This window comes from Mus pahari, chromosome 19, assembly GCF_900095145.1.
Source record: "Mus pahari chromosome 19, PAHARI_EIJ_v1.1, whole genome shotgun sequence".
Taxonomy (NCBI): domain Eukaryota; kingdom Metazoa; phylum Chordata; class Mammalia; order Rodentia; family Muridae; genus Mus; species Mus pahari.
This window is the reverse complement of record NC_034608.1, coordinates 87364644-87384013: the sequence shown is the minus strand read 5'-3', so window position 1 is coordinate 87384013 and position 19370 is coordinate 87364644. Positions and strand designations below refer to the sequence as shown.

General features: G+C 48.0%; 2 protein-coding genes across 6 annotated transcripts in view; both read right to left on the bottom strand.

Moving 5' to 3' along the window:
- The window catches only part of Sin3b (SIN3 transcription regulator family member B), a 36080-nt gene extending 34658 nt beyond the window's left edge, over window positions 1-1422 (bottom strand). For both annotated transcript variants that reach the window (XM_021219034.1, XM_021219035.2), the window contains exons 1-2: window positions 1290-1422; window positions 599-705 (exon numbers count right to left, since the gene is read on the bottom strand). In XM_021219034.1, the coding sequence (XP_021074693.1) occupies window positions 599-705; window positions 1290-1388 (206 nt within the window). In that variant the 5' untranslated portion in view covers window positions 1389-1422. The remainder of the gene's footprint in view (window positions 1-598; window positions 706-1289) is intronic.
- An 8830-nt stretch (window positions 1423-10252) lies between these two features.
- Nwd1 (NACHT and WD repeat domain containing 1) overlaps window positions 10253-19370 on the bottom strand; it is a 66945-nt gene continuing 57827 nt past the window's right edge. For all 4 annotated transcript variants that reach the window (XM_021219510.2, XM_029532294.1, XM_029532295.1 and 1 more), the window contains 3 exons: window positions 16269-16819; window positions 14929-15034; window positions 10253-12807 (listed from right to left, as the gene is read on the bottom strand). In XM_021219510.2, the coding sequence (XP_021075169.1) occupies window positions 12509-12807; window positions 14929-15034; window positions 16269-16819 (956 nt within the window). In that variant the 3' untranslated portion in view covers window positions 10253-12508. The remainder of the gene's footprint in view (window positions 12808-14928; window positions 15035-16268; window positions 16820-19370) is intronic.

Genomic DNA, 19370 nt, shown 5'->3' with positions numbered 1-19370 from the left:
GATTTCTGAGTTCGAGGCCAGCCTGGTCTACAAAGTGAGTTCCAGGACAGCCAGGGCTACACAGAGAAACCCTGTCTCAAAAAAAAAAAAAAAAAAAGGTTCCTGTTTATACCCTCACTGGTTCCAGATTAGTAAGTGCTATGAAAAGCATCTTAAGGACGAGAGTTAAGTAATATTTTCTTGCAGTCAAAATCTGTACCCCATTTATTTTCTGTGTTTGGGCATGTACCACAGATCTCAAGGGCAGGTCAACAACTGGTAGGAGTTACTTCTCATCTCTCTAGGGCTGAAACTCAGGTGGTCAGGCTTGGTGGCAGGCACTGTTACCCACTGGACATCTTACCCACCCCCAAATCAACATTTTAAATAAAGTCTACATCCAACACTCCCTGTCCAGGCCTCGATTCCCCAATTCCTTCACCCCTTCCAGGAATCCCATCAGTTCCTCAGAACCACCTCATCATGTGACTGTTTTAGAAGAGACTTCCAGGGCCTTCCAATCCTGTGCATGATTAGCAGCTGAGGAGCCAGTGTAGTTGGTTTGGGGGTTGGAGGGCTCAGCCCCCAGCTCCTGGGTGTACAAGGCCCTGCAGATTACCTCTGGCTTTTGAACTCCTTCATGATCTCCAGGAAGCCATTGTAGGTGGCAGGATCACTGCCAAAGCGGATCTTCACCTGGTCGAGGTAGGTGAGAGCGTCCTCCACCTGTGAGGAACAAGAAGGCCATAGGTGGGCCAGGGTCGCGCGATGCAGTGACTGATGGCTGGAAGGCCAGGGATAGAGAAGGGGTGGCACGGGGCAGCAGAGGGCCGCGAGGGTAACTGGTGTTCCGGGGAGGACTGACGTCCGACTGGGAGGACTTAGAGCCTGCGGGTAGTCCCGAGGGGCCTCGAGGAGTTCCGGGTTGGACCGAGGACCGACGGGGAAGACCGAAGGGTCTCGGGGAGGACGCGAAATCCCTTGGAAGACCGAGGGGCGGAAAAGGGAAACTAAGGGTCAACTAGGAGGATCGAGGGTTTTCGGGGTACACCGTAGGATCCCGGGGATGACAGGGATCGCAGGAATGACAGATGTCGAGAAAGACCGCTGTATCTGAGAAGTCCGAGGAGCGGCGGAAATTAATTGTTAGGGGGAAACCGAGGGGCCGCCTCGAAGACCGAAGGATTCCGCGGAAGGGGTGTGGGGTCCCGGGCCCGGCTGCGCAGAGGAGGCCGAGGCGGGGCCGCACGGCGGGGCGCCATCCCCGCGGGGGTCCGAGTCCCCAGGAGGAGGCTAAGGACATCACTCACGTGCACCGGCAGCTTCTCGTGCCCCCCGGAACCCGAACGACCCCAGCGGGAGCCACCGAATCCCCGGCCCGCGGAGCCTCCGCTGCCTGCATGCGCCATGTTGGAAGTCAGAGCCGCTTCTGCCCCGCCTCCGCCTGAGCCCAAGTCGCGCTTGCGTGGGCCCCGCCTCCTAGGGGGTGGAGACTCGTGACGTCAAATAGGGGAGTGTCCACACGAGGGCCTTGCTGGACGGGGCGGGCGGTCTTTCTCGACTTACGTGCCCTGGGGGGGGTCTGTGGCCACCCGGAAAGCCCAAAGTGTTTTTTGATTTGTTTTGTTGGAGGAAAAGAAAGTAAAGCAAAGTTGAAGAATATTTTAAAACGCATTAATTCTATAAACTTCACATTTCAGTGCGCCAGTGATCTCAGTACCGAGGAATCTGAGAGGAGATCACTGAGAGGTCTAACCTAGACTGGGGTACATAGTTAAGACTGCATCTCTAGGGGCTGGCGAGATGGCTCAACTGGTAAGAGCACTGACTGCTTCTTCCAACTACGAGGTGGCTCACAACCACTCGTAATGAGATCTGTTGCCCTACAGTGTACTCAAATACAGTAAATAAATAAGTAATCTTTTTTTAAAAATTGACAGTTAGATGTTGACCTTGTCTCAAAAAGAGAGAGAGGAAAAACAAGTCTATATGTCTGTGTTGACCCAAGACCTCAATAGTGGTATTTGCAAGGCTCTGGTTCTTTCTGGAACAAGTTTCTGAACTTCTATTCTGTGGGGTTGATACAGCAATGGGCTGTGGGTGAGCAGCATCCATTCAAGAGCCACGTGGACTGAATTCTTGCACTGAGTGCATGTGTATGTACATGTGTGTAGGTAAACTCACTCCTGTGTGTGTGTACAGATACCAGAGATGGACACAATCTTTATCACCCAGCCCTTGTGTTTTGGGAGCAGCATCTCTTACTGAACCTGTAGCTCATTGTCTTCACTTGATAGGGTAGCCATGGGTCCACAGGTCTCCACCCCCATAGTGCTGGGCTCACAGCCCCTAGTCTGGATCCTCCTGCTTGATTAGAGCAAGCTCTTCACCCACTAACTCCTCTCATAGTGACATTCCTTGATTCCGTTCACAAATGTGTGCAAACCTGGACCATGGGACCTCTGCTTCCAGGCTGACATATCCTCCGTTCCCAACACCTAGTGGCTCACAACTGCTTGTAACTCCAATTTCAGGAGATCTGGCACCTTCACTGACCTCTGTAGGTCACTAGGCACATGTGGTACACAGAAATACATGCCAATTGAACATCCATATATTCATAAAACAACAAACTTTTAAATTTAAACAGGTGGAAATCAGAAGAGGAAAGTACCTGATGTGGACCTCTGGCCTCCACATGCATCCATACACACATGCACATGATAACATAAGGACCTAATCAGCTCTCACCCCTTAGCTTCCTCCCTGCTGCCAGTGCCTTCACACTGTGAGGATGTGCTTCCAGCACATGCCAGCCAAATCCAAACTCCAGCAATCATTGGGTATGTCAAAAGTAATGGGGCTTTATACACATACTTATGGCCCCAGAAGAGGTGGTTTTCTGACAGGCATGGTGGCCAGAAATGAAGCAGTAGTGACAGAATCCTAGAGCAAGGTGGCAAGCCAGGATGACTGCATTGGCCAGGTTAAGCGACGGCAGTGTTAGTTTTGAGTCATTTGGAAAGAGGGAACCTCAACCGAGAAAATGCCTCCATCAAGTTGGCCTGTGGGCAAGTCTGTGGGGGCCTTTTCTTAATTGATGGTTGATGTGGAAAGCTCCAGCCCACTGTGGGTTCTGACTATCCTGGTCTCCTGGTCCTGCTGAGTTTAAGAAATCAGGCTGAGCAAGCCAAGGGGAGCAAGCCAGTAAGCAGCACCCTCCACAGCTGGAGCAAAACACACACACACCCATGCTGCCTCCTGTCATCCTGTTTTATCATAGCAGTAGAAACCCAAGGACAGCAAGAGACCCTGAAGTATGTAAGGTAAAAGGTGGTCAAGGTAGACGCCTAAGGCTAACCTGTGGCCATCGAGTGAATATGCACATGTATGCATGTGATCCCGTGTATGTGAGACTAAACATACAGACGAGAGAGACAGAAAGAGAGAGAAGCTGGCCATGGTGATGCCCACCTGCATCCCAGTACTCTGGAAGCTGAGGCTGGAGGATCATTAGTTTGAGGCCTGCCTGGGCTACAGAGACGCCGTCTCCAAGCTGTAGCCCCAACGAAAAGGAAGGAGGGTATACCAGGTAGGCCTGGCCTCAGAACCCTGAGAGAAGGGTTAGGCTTCCGGCCAGTGGCAGAGCACCAAGCCTACTGGCTAGCTCCCAGAGACAAGCAAGTCCCTGGGAATTGAGGTCTGGCCTTGAGCTGAGTGCCTGGGGGAGCTGACATCCTGTGAGACACTGAACAAAGAGCCCTGTGACACAGAGCAGAATTGTTGACGTACAGGAACAACAAGATAAAAACGTGGTGGCAATGGACAGATCTTGCAACAATTTGTTACTGAGCAAAAAATTTTTTAAAAAAACTAACTTAGCCCCAAAGTCCTTGCCCCAGAAAGCTTCTTCCCAGGGCGCCGGCTGCATGCTGAGTCACAGACCCTGTTTATCTACACAAATCCTGCTCTGCCTATGGAGAAGGGCTCACTATGAGGGGCTGATCGTGTGTGGAGCAGGAAGATTGGAGATGACTCGGTAGGTAAATTGTACACCATGGAAGTATTAGGATCTGAGTTCAAATCCCACATATCCACATAAAGCAAGATACAGATGCTGAAGTCTGTCTTCCAAGCGTTTCTGAGGAAGTTGAGCATGGAGACAGGAAACCTGGATACTCACAGGCCAACTGGGGATACATGAGAACCTCTCTCACAAGAACACATAGGGGACTGGAGTCATGGCTCAGCAGATAAGAGTCCAGACTCCTCTGGCAGAGGACCTGGGTTCAGTTCTCAGCACAGGTGTGAGGTGGCTTACAAACATCTGTAACTCCAGCTCCAGGGAATCAGACACCCTTGTCTGGCCTCCACAAGCACCAGCACTCAAGTGCACCCACACAATTAAAAATAATACATCTTTAACAATGAACAACAACGGGCAACAGAGATGGTTCAGTGGTTAAGAGCACTGGCTCTTTTTGCAGAATACCTGGGTTTAAATCCCAGCACCTACATGGTGGCTCACAACTGTCTATAACTCTAGTCCCAGAGACCTGAAGCTGTCTTCTGGCCTCTATGAGCACTCTATACATGTGATACACAGACATACATACAGGTAAAAAACCTATGCACATAACAAAATAAATTTAAAATTTTAAAAAGAGAATTCTTGCTGCTCTTATTCTTGGCACAAGTCCCATTGTCAGCACCCACATCGTGCAGCTCACAGCTGCCTGTTACTCCCTCTGTCGGGATCTGACATTACCCTTTTCTGGCATCTGGGCAATGCACTCAAGTGCACAAACCACACGTGTGTGTGTGTGTATGTGTGTGTGTGTGTGTGTGTGTGTGTGTGTGTGTGTGTATGCGTGCACGCACACACAGCTTAAAAATAAAAATCTTTTTATTTAAGGCAGCACAGGTGTGGTGGTGCGTTCCTTTAATCCTAGTACTCAGAATGCAGAGGCAGGTGGATCTCTGTGATTTCAAGGCCAGACTAGTCTATATAAGGCCAGTCCAAACCAATCAGGGCAACATAGAGAGAGCCAGACTCAAAGAAAAAACAAATCTATGGGAAAACAAAACAAAACTAAAGGCTTATTGGTTTTCATCACTGTGCTGGGTTATTGGATGTGCCTCGAGTCTCATACCTGAGGTAGGTGTCTTGCATGGCTCCCCTGAAATGGCTCCGCATCTGGTGTAATTATTTACACCTTGGGGGTGGATCAATTATTTGTGGTTCAGCTTTCTGAGCCTGTGAAAATATATCCAAGGTATTCAATCCAAAAATAGAGTTTATTTATTTATTTATTATTTCTTGTGTGTATGGGAGTCAGTTCTCCCCCCACCGTGTGGGTTCTGAGGCCCAAACTCAGCTCATCAGGCTTGGTGGCAAGTGCCTTTACTGCCTTTACCCACCGAGCTGTCTTGATGACCTGAAAGACTCATTATAACTCCAAGCTTTATTGGCTTTTTTTTTTTCCTTTGAAGTAGGACAGTTGCCCCCTCCATGCTTTTTTTAATCACTCTATAGACCAGACTGGCCTCAAATTCACAGAGATCTACCTGCTTCTGCCTCCAGAGTGCTGGAATTAAAGGTATGCGCTGCCATACCTGGCCCTTTGTTTTGGGGTCCATGACAGGCAGCATAGAGTGGAGCCAGCTGCCCATCTCATGGTGGCCCAGAAAGAGAGAGAGGGAAAGAGACAAGTGTCCTTCAGTGTCTTCCAATATCACATAACCCAGCTTCCTCCCACAAGACCTGGCCTCCCATAGGCTTTACTTCCTCCCAGGGGGAGCATCCTGGAGAAATAGCTCCCTTTCCTTTTGGTTTGGTTTGGTTTGGTTTGGTTTGGTTTGGTTTGGTTTGGTTTGGTTTGGTTTTCTGAGACAAAAATCCCACTGTGTAGCACAGACTTGCCTCGGATATTAGCTATCCTCTTGCCTCAGCCTTCTGAGTGCTGGTATTAGCAGGTGCATCACCCCACCCATATGATGACTTTGTACTTAGGCTTTGGGGGTACACTTCAGATCTGTACCGTAGCAGTACATGAACTCACCATCCTTAAGAGCATTTGTGCTTGGGTCTGGTCAGGTTCATAAAGAAAGCAATAGGTTCAAGAATTCAAATACCTCTGGTACGCTGAGGCTTGCCTTGAGTTCTCTAGTGAAGGGCTAGATTAGGGGTGGAGCCCCTGCCTAGAATTCTCCAGTGAGGGGCAGGGTGCGTGGCTCAGGTAGTCCCTGACCAGAATATAGAAGACAGAGTTCCATCCATAACACCCCCATACCCCCATAACCTAAAATAGAATTTAACATAAATTCATAATGTTAATAATGCTATGAGTCAGAAAGGCGATGTCACCATTCTGTTTAGGATAGTTTTCTCTGTTGTCTGAGAGTGATTGTTGAAAACGAGCCTTCATGGCCTGTGTTCCACAACAAGTGATGAGGTCATGTTCACATATATGAGAGTATAAGGTGGGAACAGGAATGCTTCACCCTTGCTGCTGGTCAGTACAGCATGCTACAGTCTTCCTCAAAGCACGTAGCTTGTTAACATCCTCAAAGGCCAATTTTTTCTTTGTTATATTTTTTATTTTTCCAGACAGAGTATCATGCTGTAGCCCAGGCTATCATGAAACCCACTGTATAGTGCAGGATAGCCTTGCACTGTATAGTGCAGGATAGCCTTGAGTACTGGTAGGACAACTATTATATGAAAACGACTTAACTGGTTGTGATGGTCTTTAGTCCCAGCACTCTAGAGGCAGAGGCAGGAGATCTCTGACCCACATAGTGAGTTCCAAGACAGTCAGTGTAACATAGATTCTATCTCAGAGCAAACAAATGAACCCAAACAAAACAAAAACAAAACAAAACTAATCTTAAAGAAAGAAAGAAAAGAAAAGAAAAGAAAGAAAAAGCAATGTGAGGGCTAGGCCTCCTGGAAGAAAGACCCTGACTAGAACAGTGCAAATTCAGTGGAAAGGAGACAGCACATGGCTTCCCAGCTCCCAGTGGACACCCAGGGACTACCTCAGAGGCACACACAAGCAGATACCATGATGAGCATCCTGACTGGTAGCAGCATTCATGTGGACCTGGCTTTGTTGGTATACTAGGGACCAGAAGGCCAGGCAGTATGTAGGATGGTCAGATTCCCGGAAGAAGACATGGGAGAGACCACTGTATTGCCATGGAAGCCCCAGGAGTTTACTTTTTTATTACATTTATTTATACAGCATATATATGTGTACAATGATGTGCCTGCCAAAGCACAAGTGTGGAGGTCAGATAAGAACCTGTGGGAGTCAGTTCTCTCCTTCCACCATGTAAGCTTCAGGGATCTAATTCATCTCCTCAGGCTTAGCAGCAAATGCCTTCACTCACTGAGCCATCTTGTCAGCCCCAGACCTCAGGATTTTGAAAACACCAGGACCATGGTATGTTTTCCAAAGAAAGGCATGGGTGAGCAGAACTGGCCCAAGAGAGGGGCTGTATGTGCAGCAGGTAGACTGTTGAGGCCCAGATGCTGGGCCAAGAGCTCCAGATTCTGAACACCACATTTCAGGATTTGGTATTTCCTGGCAGACTCCTGTCTTGTTTTGGTCTGATTTTTCTTTTGATGCACTCATTCTTTCCTATTTTAACCTGTGCCCTTGGAAATTGAAAGGTTGGTTGTTGTTGGTCTCACTCACTGTGCAGCCATGCTGGACTCATACGTATTGAAAGTATATAACTTCCTTTATATTATTTTACAGAGTTCACAGTTAAGGAGGTACTGGAGCCTCAGTAGAGGCTTCTGAACAATGTTGGTCATTTGAGGGGCCGGTGAGAGGGCTTGGTGTATACAGGTGCCTGCTGCTAAGCCTGACCCCAGGGAATTTGATCCCCAACAACCACTTGGTGGGGAAAAAAAAAATCACCTCTTACAAGCTGTACTCCAAGATCCACATATACCTCATAGCAGTACCTCCTGCCCCTACACACAAATAAAATAAAATTATTTTGAGCACATTCAGAGACAGACCAAATGCACCTTGCATTTTGAGATGGCCAAGAAGGCCTAGGGACAGAGCAGGCTACTGTGATATAAAGGGATGCATGTACCAAGTTGGTAAGGGATGACCAACCCTGGTCTCTGTCACTTTAACTGGATATGGACTCCCTTGGGAGTCTGTGAGGGCATTTCCTGGGAGCTTTAACTGAGGACCGAAGACTCACCCTGAACAGGGGTGGCACCATGCCATGAACCAGAGATCTAGAATAGACTTTAAACAACAAAGAATCTTTCCCGATGTAAGCCACAGGCAAGAGCCCCTCCTTTCACCGTGATAGACTGGAACTGCAAACCCTACGCCCAAAGAAACCCTTCACTGTTTAAACTACTGTGTCAGGTGTTTGGCTCCCAGCTACTAAACAACCCTGTAGTGGCCAGTCTGCAGTGGGTTTAGTGAGCATAGTCTGTGTGGCATGTTTTCATCCACAGTGCCCACAGGAATAAGGGTCACGCTCTGACATTCACACAGCAGCAGAAACTGCTAACTGCTCCTACCCTGTGTCTCCCCAGCCACCAACCCGGAACATAATTCATGATTTAATCTCCTTCAGGTTGTTTTGATGAACACGAGAATTTTATTTTGTTTTGTTTTGTTTTGAGATAGGGTCTTGCTATGTAGAACAGGCTGGCCTCAAACTCACAGAGATTCTCCTGCCTCTGCCTCCCAAGGCTGGGATTAAATGCTTGGATGACCATGCCCCAGACATTGGAATTTTAGGCCAGAAGCTGTGCATCAAAACTTTCCTTGATATAATGTCCAAAATTCATAGAAAAGTCTTAACAAAAAAGTGGCCTTCTTTCCCCTTCAGGGGCTCTCTGCTCAAGCTACAGTTCCTTCAATTGAACAGAGACGGTATGGCTAGAGACTCCTAAACTAGCAGTCACCAAAGTGGGTGGACAAAGACTGGTACATTCGGTGATAGGACAGCACACAGCCACAGACAAGAACATGAGAGACTGTCATTTGTAGCAAAGCAGACAGAACTGAAGGACATCATATTCAATGAGTAAGTCAGCTGCACAGTGCCGAGCCTCATTCCCTCTCATACCCTGACTTAAAAGGATATGGAGTTGTGAGGGCCAGCTTTGGACAGACAGGGAAGGTGGATAAAAAGACCAAGTTTGCAGCTACTTACACGCTGAAAATATCTTGTGGGTCTTCATTAATATATTACAATTAATACATGTTAGTAAAAAAGTATTATTTTTAAAAATCTCAAACAAATTATTGCTCAATACACATTTGCATATATTTTTAAATTATAGCTTAAAATAGATCTTTAATTTTATTGTTATTATATTATTACTACTATTGGTATGCATATGAGTACATGGTGCATGGTGGGGGTGTCATCACCATGGTGATTGCCTTAGTGAATGTATGGAGTCAGAGAGCAACTCTGCAGTCGGTTCTCTACTTCCACCCTCTGGGTGCCAGGGGCTGAACTCGGCCTGTGGGGATTTAGTAGCAAGTGCTGTTACCAACTGAGTCAGCTCATTGGCCCATAATTTTTTTCCCAAATAATTTTTATTATTATTATTTTCTTTATTTATACTTCAAATGCTATCCCGAAAGTTCCCTATACCCCCCCCACCCCTGCTCCCCTACCTACCCACTCCCACTACTTGGCCCTGGCCTTCCCTTGTGCTGGGTCNTATNAAGTTTGCAAGACCAAGNGGCCTCTCTTCCCANTGATGGNCNATTAGGCCATCTTCTGCTACATATGCAGCTAGAGACACAAGCTCAGGGGGTACTGGTTAGTTCATATTGTTGTTCCACCTACAGGGTTGCAGTCCCCTTCAGTTCCTTGGGTACTTTCTCTAGCTCCTCCAATGGGGGCCCTGTGTTCCATCCAGTAGCTGGCTGTGAGCATCCACTTCGGTGTTTGCCAGGCACTGGCATAACCTCACAAGATGGCCCATAATTTTTAAAAATATTGATCTTAATTATTGTGTGTGTGTGTGTGTGTGTGTGTGTGTGTGTGTGCAGGTATCTCCAAAGGCCAGAAGGTCTTTTGTGAGCCACCTGCTGTGGGGGCTAGGATGGATCAAACTGCTGAGCCATCTCTCCAGACCTTTGTTGTTGTTGTTGCTGTTGCTGCTGCTGCTGTTGTTGGAGACAGGAATTCTCTGTATAGCCCTGGCTGTCCTGAACTCACTTTGTAGACCAGGCTGGCCTTGATCTCAGAAATCTCCCCTGCCCCTGCCCCTGCCTCTCAAGTGCTAGGATTAAAGGTGCGTACAACCTCTGTTTGCCATGACCAGTAATTTTTTTAAAATAAAATTTGACACTAACGTTTTCAGAATTGCTAAAGCATGCATTGCAATCCTTATTTGGGAAATAGCTGAACAAGAAATCTTCAAAGGCCTCATTTTAGAGCTGGAATGTGGCTGAGCAGTAAAGCCCTTTCCTGGATTCCCCCAGGGAGGGCTCGGGGTATGGCTTGAGATATAGCACTTGCCTTCAAGTCCTGGTTCTGTATCCAACACAGAAAAACAAGCTGTTTCTGCTGCTGCTTTGGCTGAGTCTGTCCAGTGTCCCATGAAGTGAAGCAGGGCTCTCACCTCTAAGGTCTGACTGTAGCAAGGCTCCAGGCACAAGACAGGCTCACTAGATGGCTGTGAGCCCCGTGGAGGAAGCCACTTCAAGGCAGAGGGTCTGGCAGCAGAGCAGGTAGATGCTAGCATGTCCCGATGTGTCAGGGAACTGAGTGAGCCAAGCATCTTAGCTGGGCACAGTGGTCATAGTTGTCCAAGCAGGAAGTGGAGGCAGGGGGATAAGACTGCACCAGCACTTTTGGCTACACATGGAGGCTGGTGTGGGCATCATGAGTGTGCATGTGTACATGTGTGCCTGAGCACATATGAGGGTATATGTCATGTGTATTTGAAGGCATGAGGTTGAGTCAGGAGTAATCATTGACTTCTCTTCTACCTTATTCATTGTGGCAGGGTCTCTTAATCAAACCCAGAGTTCACAGATGTGTCTAGCTAGCTAGCCAGAATGCTCAGGATCCTCTGTGACATTGTTAGCTTTAACTGTCAACTTCACATAGCCTAGAATCACCTGAGAAGCAAGTCTTAATTGAAGGGTTGCCCAAATCAGACTGGTCTGTGGGCCTGTCCATGGGGCATTGTCTTGACTGCTAGCTGATGGAGGAGGGAGCCCACTGTGAGTGGCACCACTCCCTGGGCAAGTGGTTCTGGGGCTTATGAAAAAGCTTAGTTAATCAGGAGAAAGGCTTGTGTCTTGGGTGAGAATGGCTCCCATAGGCATATATATTTGAGTGTCTGGCCACCAGGGAGGGAACTGTTTAAAAAGATTCTCATATCTTTCAGCTATTCCTGCAACACCATGCCTGACATGTGTGCCACCAGGCTCCCTGTCATGATGACAGTGGACTAAGCCTCTGAAACTATAAACAGTCCTCCCAACCCCATTAACTGCTTTGCCATTGCCATGGTATCTCTTGACCATCACTAATTGATAGTGACTGAGACACTGCTGTATGTCTGTGGCTGAGTGAGTCCCCTAGTTAGAGGTCATGCTGTGTGCAATAGCCAACAGGCTTGACTTCAGTTCCTGCTTGAGTTTCTTCCCTGATTTCCCTAAGTGATGAACTTCGTGTGTGGCCTGGGGATGGAAGCCAGGTGAACCATTTCCTCCTCTGAGTTGCTTTTGGTCAAGTTTTTCAGTCACAGCAGTATAAGAAACAAAAATAGCCTGTTCCCTGGGGCTAGGCTTGCAGGTTGGTGACAGTGTGTACAATGTTCTTGTATTCTGGGATGCTAGGTGATTTAAGCCCTAAACCAGCACCAGTCCTTTCTCTCTCTCTAGCTCTGGCTGTCCTGAAACTCACTATGTAACCTAAGGCTGGCCTCAAACTCACAGGAATCCTCCTGCCTCTGCCTCCTGAGTACTGGGATTGAAGGCTATGCCACTACCTGACCCTAGGGGGATTTTTTTTTTATGCACCATTTTGAGTCTCACAGCAGGAGCTGCAGACAGGCTAACTATGCTGTGTGTTTATGCTATGTGTGGCATTGCAGTATGGATTGTGGGCTATTACTGGAGGCTCACTGCTATGAAGACAGGACAGCACCCATCACATCCCAACAGTCTTTCACTCTCCACCACACAACACTTCTACAAGGTCACTCTTGGTCCCTACAATGATTTCAGATCCTCTCATAGCTAGTAACTGGCTCAGGGATAAGAGTTACACCAGTAGGACTAAGAGGCAGAGCCAAGGCTTTGATCCAAGTTCTTAGAGTAAGGTGGGAGATGCAGGCTGCTGCTCACCTGAATGAAGTAGGCCTGAGAACCCACAGAAAAAGCTGTGAGGAAAATGGAAGATGGTTGAGGGGAAAGGGAGGGTCCACATGGCACCAGCAGAGAGAGTCAGTTGGCTTCAGCCAGGTGAGCCATGGCTAAGTCACTGAAGCCCCTGCCTTGGTAGGCTTTCAGAGTATGAGGCAGACCTGTGAGCGTTTATTTGACTTTGATTCCTTTCCCTCTACGGCCACTGGTTCTGCGTCCTGGGGGGCCTCTGCTGCAGCCAGTTCTTCCCTCTGCCTGGTCTTTACCAGCCACACTGCCTTCTTGAAGTTCTTGAGAGGGTCTTGCTGGGAGGCTCTGACTGACGGGCACTGGAAGCGCTCACGGATGAGATAGCCATGGCTTGTGGGGGCCATGAAGCCGTTGGAGGTAGGGATGATTCGGTTGATCACAGCATGAACAAACTGGACAGCCAAAAGAGTGCCTATGATCAGGAAAGGGCAAGCCATGAGAAAATGGAGCCCAGAGATGGAAGGACATTGCAGTTGGTAACATGCTTGGCCTGCAAACACAGGGCCTGAATTTGATCCCTTAGCTCACATGCATGTGGGGGTGTACCCTGGCAGTCCCAGTGCTCTGGAGGCAGACATGGATGCTCCCTGGGACTCCCTGTTTGAACTAACCATTGGGTCCAAAGTCCATCATCTCCAGCACATGATTACCATCCAAGTATATGGGTACACATCCACCCTCATGGAGACCCAGGGAAGAAGGCCGTTCTGTCTCCAAAGGGGTCTACAGACCATGTGAGGGGAGTGCTATGGCAGCAGGCCGTCAGGTCCTGCTGACACCTCCTAAGCTGAGGGGCCCAGCTAAAGGCAGCAACAAGACCACTAAGACCCAAGGTGACTCTTTGCCCTCCAGATCAGAGCTTGGTCCTAGGGAAAGAGCTCAGTCGGCATGCCAGTTAAGGTTTTGTTTTGTTTTGTTTTGTTTTGTTGTTTTGTTTTGTTTTGTTTTTTGCCAACTTATCATCAGTTTGGGTCATCTGGGAAGGAGCCTCAGTGAAGAAAATCCAATCTGATTGACCTGTAGGGTGGCTACAACTCACCTGTGCCACGGCTGGTGGTCCTGGGATCTATAAGACAGCAGGCTGATATGATATGATATGATATGATATGATATGATATGATATGATATGATAGCAAATCAGTAAGTAGTATCCTTCATGGCCTCTGCTTCAGTTCCTGACCCAACTTTCCTGAGTGATGGACTAAAACCTCTAAGCCAAATGAACCCCTTTCAATCCAAGTTGCTTTTGGTTGGGACATTTATGCAACAATAGAAAAGCAAACTAAGACTGTAGGTAAAAGGCTTCTGGACTTGATTCTGGGTCCCTGGGGTCAATGGCCCATCAGCCTTGCTGAATAGGTGAGCCGTATCTCAAAAAGTAACATGGAGGGCTAGGCGTGGTGTTGCCCTCCTTTAATCCCAGCATTCTAGAAGCAGAAGCAGACAGATCTTTGTGAGTTCAAGGCCAGTCTGATCTACAGAGTGAATTCTGTAGCCAGTCTTTGTTACTTTATGGGTTCTTATTTTTCCCACCATTTATCATTTCACCCCCTAACACAGATAGAAGAGAAAGAAGGATAGAGGGGGTGGGACAAGAGCAGGGAGGGAGAGAAAGAAAGACCGGGGGAAGGGAGAGAGAAATCAGTCCCTGAATCTAGTTTCTTCTTTGAGCATGACCACTAACAAATCAAAACCAATCCCCTTGAACAACCACCAACCCCACCTATGGGGCCCTAACATTTATACACCCTCTGAAAAGTTCCCAAAATTCCAAATGTCACACAATCACTGAAACTATATAATGCCTCTGCTAGAGCATAAGGCAAATCATAGTCAGCTGCCGCAGACAGTCCAGAGCAGCCCCACGTCTGTACACATGGAGTTAAAATGATATAATATCTCTGTGTTTTTAAAAGAAACCGAAATTCCAGAATTCTTACTACAAGTTCCAGGACAACCCAGGATACAAATTAATCCCAACACTCGGGAGGCAGAGGCAGGCGGATTTCTGAGTTCAAGGCCAGCCTGGTCTACAAAGTGAGTTCCAGGACAGCCAGGGCTACACAGAGAAACCCTGTCTCGAAAAAACCAAAAAGAGAGAGAGACAGACAGACAGACAGACAGACAGAAGGATCTCTGAATTCAAGGCCAGCCTGGCCAACAGAAGTTCCAGGACAACCAGGGCTACACAGTGAAACCCTGTCTTGATAAAAACAAAACAAAACAAAAAACAAACAAACACATACACAACCACCCTACCTGAAATAACACAGGGACCGACTGAAGAAAATACTCAACCTCTACCCTACCTATGTGTACATGTGCAGGTACACCTCTATGTACTTGTATTGTTGCATATGCAGAGAGAAAGAGAGAGAGAGAGAGAGAGAGAGAGACAGACAGACAGACAGACAGACAGAGAGACAGAGAGACAGAGAGACAGAGACAGAGAGACAGAGAGAGAGAGACAGAGAGAGAGAGAATAAAGAATAAAATAGGTTTCTGAATAGCTCAGTTTCACCCTACCACTCACCGTCCACCGTGCTCCAGGCGGTGACAGAGCGGTCCTCCATGCCCGCAAATACATGCTTGTCATCCCTGGAGAAGCAGGCACACCGCACCCCTCTGTAGCAGGAGCTCTGTGAAAACAGGCTGTTTGTGGTGCTTTGCATGATAACCATCCCCCTGGCTCTGGTGGCAGTTGTGGTTGTTGTTTTGTACATGTATTTTATTTATTTATTGGGGGTGGTGAGCTGCATGCCACTGTGCTATGTGCCGGTCAGAGGACACTTGGAGCACTTGGGGCTCCCCTTACAGTGTTGTTAGAGGGGATGGAACTCAGGCCCCCTCAGGCTTAGCCACAATGCCTTTATCCACTGAGTCCTCTCACTTGCCTGTCATCACCTGTTTTAACCCTTGGTCCATAGCTGGTACTGATATTTAAGAAAACTGTGGAACCTTTACCACATTTGTCCTCCTTGAAAAAAGTTGGTCACTGTGGTTAGGGTCTTCGGGCTTTGTAGACTGGCCTAACCTGTTCACTCTGCTTCCTGATCCAGGTGTCAGGTGTGAGGAGTTCAGGCTGTGCTCTCATGCCCCTGTAAGGCCATCTGCTACTGTACCTTCTGTCACCTTAGGGTATATCTCCTCCACATAAACCCTTCCTCCCTTCAGTTGTCCCACCTCCCTGCCAGAGATTTAGTAACAAATTAATCAATACACTGTGTGATCCAGTGTCCGCACTGAGATATTCACCTGGCCACCACCCCAACTGGGCTCTACTGGAGGCAGAGCAAAACAAACCCCAGAGAGATGGACAAATAAACTTTCCAAAGAGCAAGATCTATCTTCATGAAGGTGACAGCACCAGGGCTATTGGATTGAAAAACCAGTGCATAAGCATGTGTGCTTGTGTGTGCATGTATGAGTATTTGTGTGCCTGTGTATGCATGCATGCACAGTGTGTGTGAGTGTGCGTGTATTTGTATGTGTACATGTGTGTGCATGTGAGTGTTTGTGTGTGTGTTTGTGTGCCTGTGTGTGCATGTGTGTTTGTGTGTCCATATGCATGCATACACAGATGTGATCCCAAGCTTCCAAGTAAAAAAAGAAGGCATGCTTACAATCCCAGCTTTGGGTAGATGTGGACAGGAGCACCCTGTCCCCTGGCCTAATGGGAGGACCCCAGGCTCCAGTGAGAGACTCTGGCCCCCAACCAGGATGAGGAATGCCACCTTAAATTGAGCTCTATCCACCACACACATTATGTACACTCACAACTGGAAACAGTGCACACACACAAAGAAAGCAAGGAGAGAGGGAAAAAAGTACGGAAGGAACCCAGCATGAGTGTCAATGGTCCAGGCTACCCACCTCATAGCTCATCGTGAACATCCCCCTGCAAGCCTGCAGGTCCCAGAGACACAGCAGTGCATCTTCAGCCCCGCTCACTGCTAGCTGCTCACCGTGGCTGACCTCCACACAGCTCACCCTGCTCCCATGGGCCTCCAGAGGGAACACTTTAGACCATGCACAGTCATACAGGAAGAGGCTGCCATCGCTCATGCCGTAGACCACACGATAGTCAGCCAGGACAGCCACACTCATTATGGTCTCCGGCAGCTGGGTATAAAAGGTGTAGATGGGGCCTTCAATGGCAGGACATGGGTCCCCAGGGCTTACGTCAAGCACCAGGACAATGTTGTCATAGGCAATGGCCAGACGATCCTCATTCTTGCTCAGGGACATGCAGTTGACAGCTTTGCGTGCCTCAGGTGGGGGGATGCACAGCACATCTTGCCTGGAATTCAGGGGGAACACAAGCACGATCCCAGAAACCAGGCCTGTGAAGAGGAGCTTGGCCTGCTCTGCCACCTCCAGACAGCGAATCTCATTGGACGTGTCCAGGCAATCCTGCTCCTCACCTGTGCAGGGAGAAGAGAGTCAAGGGTTGGCCAGCTAGTTTTCTCAGTTTTTAAAAAAATTATTATTATTTATATGTATGTGGAGGTCAGAAGATAACTTGTGGAATCAGTTCTCCTAGGGCTTGAACTCACGGCTTCAGGCTGGGCTGGCCTTAAGCTTTCTTAGTTTAATGATTTTAGTTTCTGACCCCTAAGGTTCAACTTGAGTGGTGTAAAGTTTCCTGACTTCACCTAAAGCTGGAAACAGCCCCTGTACCCATGTGCATTTTCAGTAAGCTGTGAGGTAAATGGAAGCTGGGACTTGAGACATGGTCAGTAGGCACTTGGGGCAGGGGTGGGACCTTTAGCTCCCACAGGCTGGACAGGCACAGGAAGCTCCCCGTTTCCTGGAGGGGTGATTATGCTCAGCAGGAGATGATGGCAGAACCAGGGTTTGTGCATGTTTCATAAGACTACACAGTTGGCCTGGCCCAGCTCAGGAACTGTAGACCCTGAGGAATAGCAGGCCTTACACCTGCTGGGCCAGCACAGGGACTACTGTCTCCAGCATCCCCCACTGTATCCTTGATTGGCCCTGGGTTAAATTTTGAGGCAGGATGTCATGATGCTATTCCATATTGATGCATTCCCTTCTGATAGGAGAATGGAGATTCCTCGAACTGTGAGCTGCCTGCAAAGGGTTCACAGAGCTCCAGGGAGTGGCTGGTAGCTAAATGGGATTTGAGGTGATGCAGCTGGCTTTAGACCTCCCATCCTCCACCCATGTTCCTATAACTCCAGCAGACTCTTGGGTCTTCACAGATCAACTCCAATACACTTTTTTGATATGGTTGCCCTCTCTATCTGGGATGAACAGAAATAGATGCCCAGGAAAAGTCAGGCAACATAGGACCTCCCTAATACCCAAGCTGATTTCCAGCTCTTTATCCTCCTGTCTCAGCTTCTCCAGTAACTGTGATTACAGCCTGGTTTGTGACAAGCCCGGTTTGCATCTCATCTAATTAAAATGAAAATGTCCTCATCTGGTCTAACCCTTGCACAAGTGTCCCAGTGACACACTTCCTCCTCTGTCACATCCTGTAATTATAGGCTGAATGTTTGAGTCCCCACACCTCAGCACATTCGATGTTGAATTCCATCTCGGGTCTGGAGAGATGGTTCAGTGGTTAAGAGCACTGACTCCTCTTGCAAGGAACCTGGGCTCAGTTGCCAGCACCCACATTACAGCTCAGTCGCCTGGGCTTCCAGCAGCAGGGAATCTGACATGCTCTTTAGAGTTCCTCATGCACCAGGCATACAAATGGACCATATACATACATGCAGGCAGAACATTTATACACAAAAGAATAAAAATGAAAATAAATTAAGAAAGAAATTCCATTTACAATGTGATGATATTGGGAGGTATGGTCTTGGAGTTGAGTTGATTTCTGGGGTGGATCTCTCAGGAAAGAAGTTAGTACCCTTATTTAAAAACAAAAACAAAAAACCCCAGAGCATTGCCTTTTGAGCCAATCATGTGCAGACACTACAAAAAGACATCTATGAACCAAAAGTGAGCACTCACCAGACCTCAGACCCTCTAAGCACCTCGGTCCTGGAGTTCTTGTCATGCATGTTTGAGTGTGCACACTGAAGAGTAATAATGGGATTCTTCAAGTGCTTTCAACCTCTTTGTAAATGTGTGTGTGCTGTGTGTATGGTCAAATGAGCATGGGTGCAGGTGTGCGCATATTCACATGAGTGTGAGAGCAGGCGTGTGAATGTTCACATGAGTGTGAGAGCAGGTGTGTGAATGTTCACGAGTATGGGAGCAGGTGTGTGCATGTTCACTTGAGTGTGGGAGCAGGTGTGTGCATGTTCACTTCAGCATGGGTGCACATATGTGCATGTTCACATGAGAGGGGGAGCAGGTATGTGCATGTTTACTTGAGCATGGGTACACATATGTGCATGTTCACATGAGCATGGGTACACATGTGTGCATGTTCATGTGAGCGTGGAAGCAGGTGTGTGCATGTTCACATGAGTGTGGGAGCAGGTGTGTGCATGTTCACATGAGTGTGAGTGCAGGTGTCTGCATGTTCACATGATCATAGGGGGTGTGTGTCTATGTGAGTGTGGCTGAAGTTAGGAGTCTTCCTCAGTAGTTTCCCACCTTATTCCCCGAGGCAGGGTTTCTTTTTTTTTTTTTTTTNTTTTTTTNTTTTTTTATTATTTTCTTTATTTACATTTCAAATGCTATCCCGAAAGTTTCCTATACCCCTCCCCCCCACACCTCTGCTCCCCTACCCACCCACTCCCACTACTTGGCCCAGGCCTTGCCTTGTGCTGGGTCATATAAAGTTTGCAAGACCAAGGGGCCTCTCTTCCCAGTGATGGCCGATTAGGCCATCTTCTGCTACATATGCAGCTAGAGACACAAACTCAGGGGGTGCTGGTTAGTTCATATTGTTGTTCCACCTACAGGGTTGCAGCCCCCTTCAGCTCCTTGGGTACTTTCTCTAGCTCCTCCATTGGGGGCCCTGTGTTCCATCCAATAGCTGGCTGT